The sequence below is a fragment of the Eptatretus burgeri genome, chromosome 10, assembly GCF_056783735.1.
Source record: "Eptatretus burgeri isolate ZD-2024b chromosome 10, Ebu_testis_v1, whole genome shotgun sequence".
NCBI classification, from domain to species: domain Eukaryota; kingdom Metazoa; phylum Chordata; class Myxini; order Myxiniformes; family Myxinidae; genus Eptatretus; species Eptatretus burgeri.
This window is the reverse complement of record NC_140970.1, coordinates 93,802,226-93,814,803: the sequence shown is the minus strand read 5'-3', so window position 1 is coordinate 93,814,803 and position 12,578 is coordinate 93,802,226. Positions and strand designations below refer to the sequence as shown.

Here is a 12,578-nt window from a genome sequence, read left to right as displayed (position 1 = left end):
TTTTTAGACGAACCTCGTACTCTTTTTTTTTTTTTTTACTGTTTTGAGGTTGCTGGAAAACCTGCTTCGACAATACCAAGAAATAAAAGCTGAGCTTCTGTCCTCTTGCCTCATCTATCTTTTGATCAAAAATCCAAATTTCTTGAGTACACAGCAAAAATAACAAATTTGACTTCACCATTCCAATACTTCTGGAGGGAAATGTAATTGGAAACACGTTGTGGGTATGGGAATCAGAGAACATGAAATCTCCGGCAGCACAGATGAATGTGGAAGGATTACTTTGTTTTTTGAAGCAGATCTTGGACAAGATGAAGAGAAGTGACCACAACGAGGAACCAGAAACAGAAATTTTAATAATGCTTATCATCTGACAGTTATAAGCGTAAAGAATGTCAGAAGGGATCACAAATCATCATGGTCTCAACGCATTGGTCAAATGAAGAACAAGGTCTACTGCTGAACTCGACGCATTTGTCTCTGGTGGGAGCAAACACACAAACCGACGGTTATTGTATGCAGGATGCAGACAGATGGAAACAACACTTCACCAGAACTACTCTTGCACTTTCTCGACGAGTTCAGGAGAGACGGGAGGGTGAACGTTATTTTTGTGACGTATCAGTCTCCGACATGTCTTGTACTTCCTTCCACAGTGGCATATAAAAGGTTTTGAGACAGCTGTCTGCATACGGTGTCCGTTTTGTGCATGATACTTCATCCCATTCAAGTTCTAGAAATATAAACAAATTATGGAAACAGCGATTAAAAGCAAATTATAATGTTTGATTAAACTATTTTGAAATCACGATAATTTCATTCCGACACTTCACATCTGAGTTTCAATGCACGTGCTCATGTAATGTACAGTGAACATTATTCGGTCGTGCACCGAGCCCGTGTCAGAACGGTCTTGCTTTACCTGATCATCATTGACATGACACAATTGTTGTAGTTCACCCCAAGTGCCCCGCAAGACCAAAACATTTTAAATAAATTCCCATTTTCTTTCCACCGTTAATTTTGCGTATTTACTTAAAGCTTTTGAAGTGAACATTCTGAAACACCACAAGTCTGAAACAAAAATACAAAAATAAACCATCTTTAAACTCAAGATTGTGAAAGAGAAGATTTCTCCCAACTCTCCCTCCCCACCCCAACCCCTAACAACTATCTCGGTTTAACCCTTTCTTTCTAAATCATGTCAATGTGCTATTTTTCCCCCACTCTTGCCACGTGCAGCCCAACCAGGGCATCACAGACACTGTCTCCCATCGATCTTGCAAGCTTGTCAATGTCTAGGAACCGTGTGCGGGTTTGCGTACCACACTTCTGATACACGGGGCATGGGATGTCCTTATTGAAGGCAAGACACAGCACGAGGACATCTGTATCTTCGGCAGTGATCACCACAGCCTTGTTCACAGCCTCTGCTGCATGCAGAGCATGCAGAAGCATTCGGGTGTCTGCTTCCTCCTGCGTGGACTTCAGCTCTGCCACTTCCTCCCAGTGGTCCTTGGTGAGCTTGTAGCAGACCTCCTCGCAGGTTACATAGAGCAACTTTGCCTTCAGTTTCTCCCTGCTTTTTGGTTCTTTCCACTCCTCTACCAGGAACTTGATTAGACTTGCCTTGTTGGAAGAGCTGCAGAGCAGTTTCCCCCACTGCTGAATGTTGTGGCCCGCTGTGCTTGCACCTCTGTTGCATCTCTCTGCGTCTTTGATGGACGTCTCTCGGTAAACATCGAAGACAACATCAATGCGTTTGCTCTGGGCTCCATCATGAAGAGCCGTTGACAGTATCGCTTCAACCAGCTGTGAAAACGTCTTGTCATTCCCTTTCATCTTCTGTACCAGGCTCATGCCATCAATGACAGTTGCTGATGGCTCTGCAATCACTTCAGCGGGAGAAACACTCTTTTCCAGCTCTCTGGCAAGGGTTGCTTTGTTCTTCTTCCGCAGAGATCCATCGCCATTAGCAATTGACCATGGCAAGGGCCCCAGGGGTGCGCCAAGACATCTCTCATGTGCAGATCTCAACTCTGAGCAACGAGGATCATGTGCCCAAACCGGTTCCTGTCAGCCTTGAGAACAATTTCTTTGGCCTGCGCTTTGCTGGTTGGTTTCTTCCGGATGTGGGTGAATGTTTTCAAGTTCCTTTTTGTCATCTTGTCATTGAACTGTGAAGTTGGTGGATTTGTCTCCAGGCGTTTCTTCTTGAAATCCTGGTATTCCTCCTCTCCTACCGTGCGAGCCGCGAGGAGGTCATTGGCGACATCAGGAGGAGCAACAGTCGCGGTCGACAAGCTGACAAGCAGGACTAAGTGGATCCAGCCAGCTGTTCTCCATGAGATCCACCAAGGATTGGATGTCAACCTCATCCCTCTGGATCCTAGGTAACTGCAGATCTGGATGGTTCAGCTGGGAGTGACGTCGACCTACCATATCCCTCAGGTGCCCAAGGTACATACTGCGCTAATCTGATGTCAGATAGTATCGGGTCACAGCTCCTGGATTCAGGCTGAATCCTTTCATTCCTCCAGGTGTCTGTGTGTCTTTGTTGACAGTCTCCTCGATCGTCTGATCCATGGGAATCCGTCCGAATGGGTTCGTGGTGCCGATCTGTGCCTCAAGATGGGAAGTATGCTTGTTGTAAGTGTGCAGATAACAAATCTGGATATCCTGAGCTGTTTTTGAATGATATTACCTTCATGGGATGTGTCAATAGTCCATTGTGTGATTTTCCTCCAAAACGTCAATATCTCAGAATGGTATAATGGTAAAAATGCAAAATACATACACTAAGCTGCTCTTCTGGAACGGTTATCACATATTGAAATAATCATATAGTCCCTACCAATAACTTAGTAGCCCTAAAGTTTGGTTTCCTCAGATGGTACCGATATATGCCTGGGCCCATGGACTATTTGTTCTACCCTGATTATCAGTTTTTCCGTTGAGATGTTTGTCTGTCTGTCTGTCTGTCTGTTCGGTCCAGTGCTCTGTTAATACAATGGCGATTTCGATGAAACTTGGTGGGTAGGTTCATATCATGACCGAGTTGTGTGTCAATGAGAACCGTTGCTATGGATGCCACCGTTGCCTAGCAACGGGACTTTGAAATTTTTGAAAAAACAGAAAAAAAAATTTTTTCGAAAATAAAAAATCAGGCCATGAGCGACTGTGGGCAGTACATTCAGCCATATTGTGAAAAATTTCCAGCTGAATCCTACGACAATTGTCGGAGAAGATAGACTTTGAATGAACTCTGGTCGAAAACAATAAAAAACGAGGTTCGTTATATCTCAGAGACTATGAGTCAGATATACATGAAACTGGTATGGTAGGTTCATGGTATATCCTGGTTATGTGTGAGAAAGAACCGTTGCTACGGATCCCTCTGTTGTCGAGCAACGGCCGAAAAAGCTCAAAATGTGGGGGTATTTTAACGAAAAAACAATCTGCAGCATTAACCATTGAAGCGAGAATGATGAATTTTCTTGTGCTTAATCCTCAGGTCATTCCCCATCGAACGGGCCCATCGCGTCAGGTTCTATTGGGGAGGCGACTCCCCATGTTCGCCTTCTGGCTTGTCTGTCTGTCTGTCTGTCTATATGTCTGTCTGTCTGTCCCGTGCATAGCTCCGTGGGTTTTGATCCGATCTGATAAAATTTTGGTGGGAGGTTTATATCATGATCAAGTTGTGTTTTCCTGAGAATAGGCATGGGGCACCCATTATGGGTGGAGCCACGCCCAAAAAATGTGATTTTAGGGGGTAGCCGATTTAAATTTGCATCTTCTCCTTGGGGGCTTATCGAATCTGACGGGGGTTTCAGTATTCGGTTCGCCCAATGGCACCTCCATAGCACCACAGAGCTCGATTTTTCATTTTCGTCCCAAGGTCAAGGCCACAAGGTCACGACTTAGAAAATTGCGAATTTTGACATAAAAATCATACGACTGCCCAAACTTTGAGAGCTCGGATGACAATATTTTTTATGCTTAATCTTGAGGTCATTCCCCACCTCAAGTCTTGAAACCATTTTGCTCTATCTCGAACACCTTGCCCGTGGCGCCCCCTTCAACTTTGTTTTTACGCTGATGTCATGAAAGAATGAATAATCCGAGGAGTGCGAAATGCCATATAGCCTATATGATGTTATATTGTTCCTGGAATGTTCCAGAGGAAGTTTTGCACCAAAGGTCATAATCCTTGACCTTTGACCTTTAAAGTTCACAAAGGTCAAATTTTCAAAGTTGTGGGAATCGAACCGGGTTTTTGACCTTCTTCGACGAACTAACTCCATTAAGCTTTAGCACGTATCCTGTTTCCTTATTTTAATGTCCACAACATTGTTTTGTGACCTTTAAAGGTTATGCAAAGGTCAAATTTTTAAAGTTGTTGAATGAAACCGGGTTTTCGACATTTTGCAGCTCATAACCTGTCACTCGTACCACAACATGTTGATCATTTTTATAACTTGGTCAAACATTATCACATTGTCTCATCCTTGACTTCTGAAACAATGTACATCGTCAAATACCGCTCGTCAACCATTGTAGTCTTCAGACTTGTTTCAGTTAATTTCTGTATTTGTTCATCGCTTTGGCTCACCACCATCGTGAAAATGATCTCTTACCTTGTATCGCTTTTGCAGCCCGGCATTGGGCAGGCATATGGCTTCTCCTCCTGAAAATTCATCGACACCGCCTTCAAAATGGTGTTCGAGTTAATGGTGCTCTCCATGGTCCATGATTCATCGCTATCTGACTTCTTATGATCATCTTCCTCATCGCCAAATTTACTTGCTGCTTCACAAAGGCACAACAACTCAGATGCACAAGTAAAGCATAAAAATTACTCCCGTGGTAAAATCTTAAAGGTCGTCATGATAAGCAAGTGAAGCGGAATAAAAACTGGGCCTTGTGACACTGCATCTCACTCGGGCCTGGATATCTAAATATCGGAAAACAAAATCTGACTCCAAAAGACCCACTTGATTCATAAATCTTCAACACGCTACATATTGGAGGTTAATCGTCAATTTTACGAGCAGGTACCAAAGTCTTCTTTGACCTTTCAACCACACAATGAGCAACCTGAAATATGAAACGGTAATTGCTCGGACAAATTTGCGAATGACAAACACAGCAAATGAAAGCTCAATCCGCACTGGCATGTGATGAAGTGATCAAACAATATAAAACAAATACAATATCACTCTCAAAGGTCACTTCCTTAAAATAATGAGGATTCTCAAACCGGAAGGAAATTCGGGGCAAAAGAAACAATTAAAAAAACAAACAAAAAAAAGAGAGTGATGGTGAGCGTGAGGCCATCGCTATCAGACTCACCCGACACAGTGTCACAAAGGAGAGAGGAGGGTGGTGTATCCGGAGGGATGACCACAGACGTTAGTCCGACACAGTTTTGTGGTTCCTTTTCGACCTTACAGGAAGATGGATGCACACTTCGAGTTGTGAGCATGACCTCGTCCTGGTTGTCTTTCTTCATCAACTCAGTGTTGCGTCGTGTCGTATCAATATGGGCCCTAGAACATACACATCCTTGTGCGAGATCCACTCGGTAGAATAAAAAGTTTCTGATATTCGAGCATTTGGGTGTGGAGAGGATGACCCAGGAAAGGTGAAATAAAACAAAACAATTTTTTTAAATGCTTCTGAAGGTTTGCTGAATACTTAAGGAAACACATCTGAGGCTCATGATACTACATTTAACTTTCCCAATACCTTTTTGGTATTCAGAGTTCACAGAGGCGACTGTTTAAAAAATGCTGCAGATTATATGATGCTATGGCCAGAAGATACTGAAGCTGAAGTATAATTGGTCAATATATTGCGCCGTGTCGGTGATTGTCGGAGACTGTCGCACACCACACGATGATGCATGACTGGCACCAATAACTCGTCGTAAATCCCACCAGTGATGTTTGACTTCCTTCTTGTTATTTTTTTCGAACAGTCTTCCAAGCAAGACTGCTCTTTTGATAATCACTCGCATCTTTGATGACTTGCATTTTATTTCTTTTTGGAATACATTGTCATAAGACAAAAGGGGGGGGGGGAGAGGGAAGGACAAAACAATGGGAAACAGAGAAATTCAGAGATCTGTGGAAGAGAGAGGGATGGGGTGGGGAACATGGGGTGTACAAGATGGACACTACAGGGACTTTCAGGAAGGAAAGCAAGGAATTTGAAGGAGGTGGGTTTGTGGTGGCTTCATGGGGGTAGAAAAGATCAAAGTTTTGGATGGGGGAACATAAAAGATGGTGGTGAATGAATGTTTTGAAGGCCTGGAGAGAAGAATGGGATGAAAGAGAGTGTGGGAGTTTATTCCAAAGGCGGAAAAACAAAGGAATGAAAGAGTGAAGGTGAGCAGTGATTCGTGATTTTGGTAGTTTTACGAGAAGGTGGTTGCTGGCGGACAAAGAGCGCCCTGGAGAGAAATATGGGTGGGACGTATCGCAGACAGAGCCGAGGGGGGGGGGCGAAACCGGAGAGGTGACGGTCGAAGCCACAAAGACCACCGACCTGCCTGCAGTGAGAGAGTGAGAGGCCCAAAGACTCAGCCTCATCGCGGGAGATACCAATGATCCTAAATGCCTTGGCTTCCGCAGTGTAAACCTGAGAAAGGGGAGAGGCAGGAGCACCAGCCCATAGGGGAGAGCAGTACTCCATCAAGCTGCGGACAAAATCTTTGTATGCGGTGAGGAACTCAGGTGGGCCTTGGAAGGACTTTGCAGGGTGAAGGATTCCCAGTCGGCGACTGGCTTTGGAGGCCAGTTTGGAAATGCAGCTTTCCCAGGAAACATCATGGCAGATAGTGAGACTCAGAAGCTTAAATGAAAGGACTTCTTCCAAAATATTGTTGAGAAAGTAGAAGGGGAGGGGGGGTCAAAACGGTCCCTTCAGAAAGACATCGTGAGAGTGTGAGATTTCTCAGGATTGAAAGACATGTTCCACATGTTGGACCAGTTTGTGATTTTATCCAGACCTGAGGAGAGTGAAGTGGCTGCTGCTTGCCAATCTGAGGGATGACAGTTGCTTCGGCAGAGGGTGGAGTCATCAGCAAAGAGATAGAGGATTTTACAGAGTCAGAGAGATCATTTATGAAAACCATAAAAAGAACAGGGCCCAGAACATTGCCTTGAGGAACTCCAGCCTGGACAGGAAGAGGGCATGAAAACTCCATGAAGGGGCACACAATGGCTGTGACAGGAGAGTAAGTCTGCGAGCCATGAATGGAGATGTCCTTGGATACCATAGGAAGAGAGTTTGGTGAGAAGGGCAGGGTACCAGACTGTATAAAAGCAAGCGATGTGCCGAATGAGATGGCTCTGATGTCATGTCTGGCATTGAGGATCTCCATCCATTGTTGGGAGAGCAGAAGCAGCATATCCAAGGTAAAGTAACCGGGTCTGAATCCAAATTGATGATCGGAAATGAAGAGAATGTTTACCTGGTGTTGACCATTGAGAACCCGGTGTTGGCTGAGCGAATCGGGTGGTGGCTTGGGATCCTAGTCCCGTTTGCCACTGAATTAACACCAAGGGGTTAACACAGCCTGGCATCCTTCCGAGGTCAGCAAAATGAGTACCAGTGTAGCAGCCAAAAGGCTGCACACGAAGGGAAGGGGAATTGACGGATTGATTAAATCTGGTGTTGGTGCAGTACAGACATGATGGGCCCAAAGGCCTCCTCCTGCACGTAAAAATTCCTTGCAATTCCTTATATTTCCTTGAAGAGGAAGGATTTAATTTTCGAAGGGATGATAGATTACATAACCCTGCTTTTGATTGGGAGATTGCTGATTGGTCTGGAGTTGCAGGGATCTGTTTTTGCACCTTTTTATGCAGAGCGGTAAATGTTTACTGATTTCCAAGCAGATGGCAGATGACCTTGAGCAAATGAGAGGGTGAATAGAACAGAGAGAGGGTAAGCAAGAGTAGCAGAGCAGGTTTTACGGACACTGATGGGCTGATATGGGCTGATGCCGTCTGTACCGATTGCAGAATACGAGTCGAGGTCTGACAGCAAGCTCTCCACCTTGTTAGGAGAAAAGGACACAGAGTCCAGGAACAGCTGGGTGTGACTGGGTAAGGTGAGTCCAGAAAGCGATGGGTTTGGGACACACGATTTAGAAGCAAACACAGAGTTTAGGCATTCAGCCTTTTCATGTGCAGTGTCAGCTGTGCAGCCATTTCAGGTAATGGAGGGGATGGAGGGGGAACAACGACCAGAAACAGACTTAACTAGATGGCACCAGGATTTGGAGAAGGCAGACAGGTTTGAGAGTTCAGACTTCAGATTAGAAATATGTTATTTTCTGGCTCTCCTGAGGAGAGACACACACTTGTTCTGAGCTTTGTGGAAGGAACTGTGATTGCCTTGAGTTGGATAGCATTCCATGAGAAGCAAAATAATAATAATAAGGGAGGAGAGGCAAAAAACAGAAATGTTCAGAGACTGACAGACATTCCCACCCATTTTGTAATGGCTCTTTTAACCTTACAATATAATGTTTTAGATCCAGGGTCTGCTTTTATCACAAGAGAGCTTGTCGGACCTTTGCCCGACATCTGGTCCTGAGGCCGCCAGCTCCAAAAAAAACACTCTGCGGTCAGACAGATTGAGAGGCAACTGTGGCTTCCAATTAGAATCGCCGCACTCACAGCATTTTCACTCCTTAATCGCTCTGATGTAACTTTTAAAAATAACATTATTTAAGGAGGATCCTAAATTGGAACAGCAACAAGGCTATCAACAAAGCAAAATAACAGCAGCAGCATTTTAGCTCAAAGCATATGTTTTGAAAAGTAAATAAAGAAAGTATTGTTATGTTTGGGGGGGGATCGACAGAGGAATTTCATCGTAAATATAGAATTGTATAGTGCAGCATGGTCCGTGGATGGTAAGGAGACATCTATATGTAAACAAAATTGGGAAAACTGAGAGCGTAATTTGTAATGTGTCACCACATGGGGGTGGTGCTGTGTTTATGAGGTAGGGTTTACGGCTAGTTCTCCCGGTATGCGATTTCCCCCTTGACCTTTTCCTTCATTTTGGCATTTACGAAGCTGGAAATAAAAGAACATTTTTTACGCCAACAACAGAGCCGAACGGTTCCGAGCAGGCAAAAACCCTGCCTTCCCGCAATCGTACCGGCAGGCCGCGCCCCCGAGGCTGACGATTGGTATGTGTGACGGAAAAGGGAGGATGAGAGTGTGGAGATGGCGGTCAGAACAGATAGGACCTCTCTGGCTTATCCTCGACACTGTCAAGATGGCTGTGTGATTCTCGTTTTTCATGCTGTGTGAATTTGCTCGCGTGCTGGAACAAGACGTTCGATGGGTTGTGAAGTTTGTACGTTTCTGAGAAGAGAAGAGAAGAGAAGAGGAAAAGAAGAGCGCATCTCTTGGCCTGATCTCGGAGCCTCAGCAATTGTCCCATTGTTATGTTCAAAGAGAAAGGCGGCGCCCTTTGCTGTGAGCGGACCTGGTGTTAAGAAAGCAGCGGGATCGACAATCTCGATCGTGACAAGAAACTGTATGGTGGTTTGGGGCCCTGGCATTGGAGACCGTCTGCGTGAATTACCCCAGGTACATGAGCCGTGAGAAGCAGTGTGACCACTCATTGGCTTTTTTCACAAGATCTTGGCTATTCGTTGTTCACTTTGGAGTCTTGGTTTTCTGTAGGTTTTCTTGGCATATAGGTTTTCTATTATCATCACTTTTCCGAAATCTTGTGAATTCTTTCATTTATGAAAATGAGGAGTGGTCACACTGGTGAGAAGCGACTTGGCAACATTTTTTTGGTGCGTTTTCGCATGAGGTGGCTTCATGGTTCAACGACTGTGAGGCTCCGAAAGGTCACCTCTGGATGCACGGCTGCGTACCGGCATAAAAGGGGGGAATTTATTTTATTTTTATCTTTTTCCTCACCTGTGTTTGTAACTGAGGAGAGACGCCTCAAATTAGGATTTAGTTTGACCTCACATTTCATTTTCACCCTTGAGTTATTTTCACTATAAATCTTTGATTTATGTTCATTAAATTATTATTTGTTAAATTTACTTGTGTTTGTCTACTCGTTGTGGGTTCAAGAATAAACCCCTGCGTTTCTGTTCTGGTGGGCGCATCTGCCAACTTCCATCCCACGCGCCCCCGGCTGGACCCGACAGTGTTAACAAATCCATGACACAAGTTGAAGTTCGTGTCTGTCCGTGCGTTTGTGGCGGCATTCGATGCTGCTTTTGCTTTTCTAGCCTGAGTTTGAATCTTGGCCCAGCAATAAACTGTAATCGCGGTGTTTTCCAGACTGGCTGATTCATAAATATGTGTGCCGTCCCTCCCATGGACGTTAAACTGGGCATCTCATCACCAACATGAGCTGGTGGCAGTTAAAGATCCCACTGGATCCTTCGCGAAGAGTCAGCAAACTATTGCCTGCAGCCTGAAAAAATTATTAATTATTGCCCAAACCTCAGTCGAATGTCACACCTGACCAGCTGGTTCGTGAAAAAAAGACTTGAGCCAAACTTCCCCCAGCCAACCCCGCAAGAACGTGGGACTTCAAACAGGGCATAACATGATCTTTCACTGGCCATAACTCTTAACTCATCAAACGATGAGGAAGTGAGGACGAGCCGACGAGGGGTTTCACTGGACTGTTTAACAAAATATAAAAAATACGGGTGAAGCTTGGGCCTCTCATCGGGGCCCAGGGCAGCAATCTCCCCCAAACCCCATTCTCATCGGTGCTGATACCACCCACCATCAGTCCCAATCAATTAAATGCAATCACAGTCTCACTGGCTTCCATCGTCAGTGGTATTGACAATAACAGCCTCGAGGCCGACCGAGTTGAAGACAATCAACGTAGCATGGCCAATTTACTCTGCTGAAATAATCAAGCTCATAATAGCTGAATACGGTTCATCATCAAAATTATGAATAATCACGACTCACTTGTGGAAGCTTTGACCGTGTTGTTTTATCCCAGTTTGTTGGTTTGTGCAGTTAATCGCAAAACATTCTGTCCCACTGCTGCTGCATGACTTCCTTGAAGGTGCCATCATCACACATATTCCAAGATGGCTGCCACAAATGCTGTGCTAAACACTGGACCAACCATTTTAATGTACATATATTCCTATGGTGACATCACTTCCCCTGAGCTCAGCCACCATGTTTGTTTGAAATCAAGTGCACGTTGTCCCGTGTGTTTGTTTGTGATTGGTATTGCAGTTCTTCTGTGAGCCAAATAAGTGAAACTAGAACGGCACTCTTCGACATCACGACATCGACCAATATTCCTCAACCCACATTGTTACATCATTATACATACTTGTACCAAGTTTGATTCAAATATATTTAGCTGTTCTCAAGTGTTACATTTGTACCTGACATTACCTCTGATCTTTGATCTCTTGATGCCAAAATCGAATCAGTTCATCTTTGCATCGTACAGTAAACTTATACAGTTCGGTCAAATCCCATCACTGTGTCCCAAGTTAGCACGGTAACAGAATTTTTACCTAACAGGACCTCTGACCTTTGATCTTTTGATCCCATAATCTAATCAATTTATCTTTACATCATTATAAATACTTGCACCAAGTTTGACGTCGATCGCTCCAGCCATTCACCTGACAGGACCTCTGACCGTCGACGGCAAAATCTAGTCAGTTCATCTTTGTATCATCATGTAGACTCTTCCAAGATGGTAAAAATTCCATCACTGTTTCAGAAGTTAGTGCGGTAACAGAATTTTACCTTGCAGGCCTGCTGACCTCTTGACCCCATAATGTAAACGGTTAATCTTTGCATCATTATATATACTTGTACCAAGTTTGACTTTGATCCCTTCTGCTGTTTTGAAGTTGTCACGGTGACAAAAACCCATCACAGATGGACAGCCAACCCATCGGACAACCAGAAAACATAATGTCTCCGGCAACTTTGTCAGGGGAGGCATAAAAAATAATTATGTTCAAATTTATTCATTCACTCCTTCATCCATTCCTTTTGCCACTGTAGGCACTACCACTGTCCAATCAGTAACATTCACAACTACCTGCATATGTAGCTCATAGAAATGCACATGGGCTGCTGCTCCTCCAGAATTTCCACTGCTCGAGGGTCCCAATCTGGGGACAAGACAGCAAAGATTAAGCAAGAATATTCCATCAGGTGGCAAGACTCACTTCACAGGTAAACAACCTTATTTCAACACGTAACAAGACTAACCTTGCAGATAAACAACCATATTCCAACAAATGACAACACTCACCTTGCAGGTAAAAACAAAAACAAAAACAAAACCTTTTCTAACACATGACAACACTCACCTTGCAGGTTTAAAAATAAATAAATATATATTCCAACACATGACAAGACTCAGCATGCAGATAAACAACCATATTCCAACAAATGACAACACTCACCTTGCAGGTAAAAACAAAAACAAAAACAAAACCTTTTCTAACACATGACAACACTCACCTTGCAGGTTTAAAAAAATTAATATATATTCCAACACATGACAAGACTCAGCATGCA

General features: G+C 44.1%; 2 protein-coding genes across 2 annotated transcripts; both read right to left on the bottom strand.

Annotated features, from left to right (window-relative positions):
- Positions 1-336: 336 nt before the first annotated feature.
- On the bottom strand, positions 337-4,629 carry LOC147019146 (uncharacterized). The gene has a single exon (XM_085899453.1). The coding sequence runs from the start codon at positions 1,858-1,860 to the stop codon at positions 1,213-1,215; it is 648 nt and encodes a 215-aa protein (XP_085755579.1). The 5' UTR covers positions 1,861-4,629; the 3' UTR covers positions 337-1,212.
- On the bottom strand, positions 337-12,344 carry LOC147019145 (juxtaposed with another zinc finger protein 1-like). The gene is made up of 4 exons (XM_085899454.1): positions 12,094-12,344; positions 5,353-5,549; positions 4,638-4,809; positions 337-733 (listed from the first exon to the last, which is right to left on the bottom strand). Exons 1-4 carry the CDS (start codon positions 12,204-12,206, stop codon positions 727-729), a joined length of 489 nt encoding a protein of 162 aa, XP_085755580.1. The 5' UTR covers positions 12,207-12,344; the 3' UTR covers positions 337-726.
- Between the last annotated feature and the right edge of the window lie 234 nt (positions 12,345-12,578).

Coding starts and splice junctions, on each gene's coding strand:
- LOC147019146 (XM_085899453.1), bottom strand. CDS start 1,860: ATGAGCCTGGTACAGAAGATGAAAGGGAATGACAAGACGTTTTCACAG.
- LOC147019145 (XM_085899454.1), bottom strand. CDS start 12,206: ATGGAATATTCTTGCTTAATCTTTGCTGTCTTGTCCCCAGATTGGGAC. Junction 5,550..12,093: donor TCTATGAGCTACATATGCAG/GTAGTTGTGAAT, acceptor TGTATGTTCTAG/GGCCCATATTGATACGACAC. Junction 4,810..5,352: donor CCTTTGTGACACTGTGTCGG/GTGAGTCTGATA, acceptor GCCTTTGTGAAG/CAGCAAGTAAATTTGGCGAT.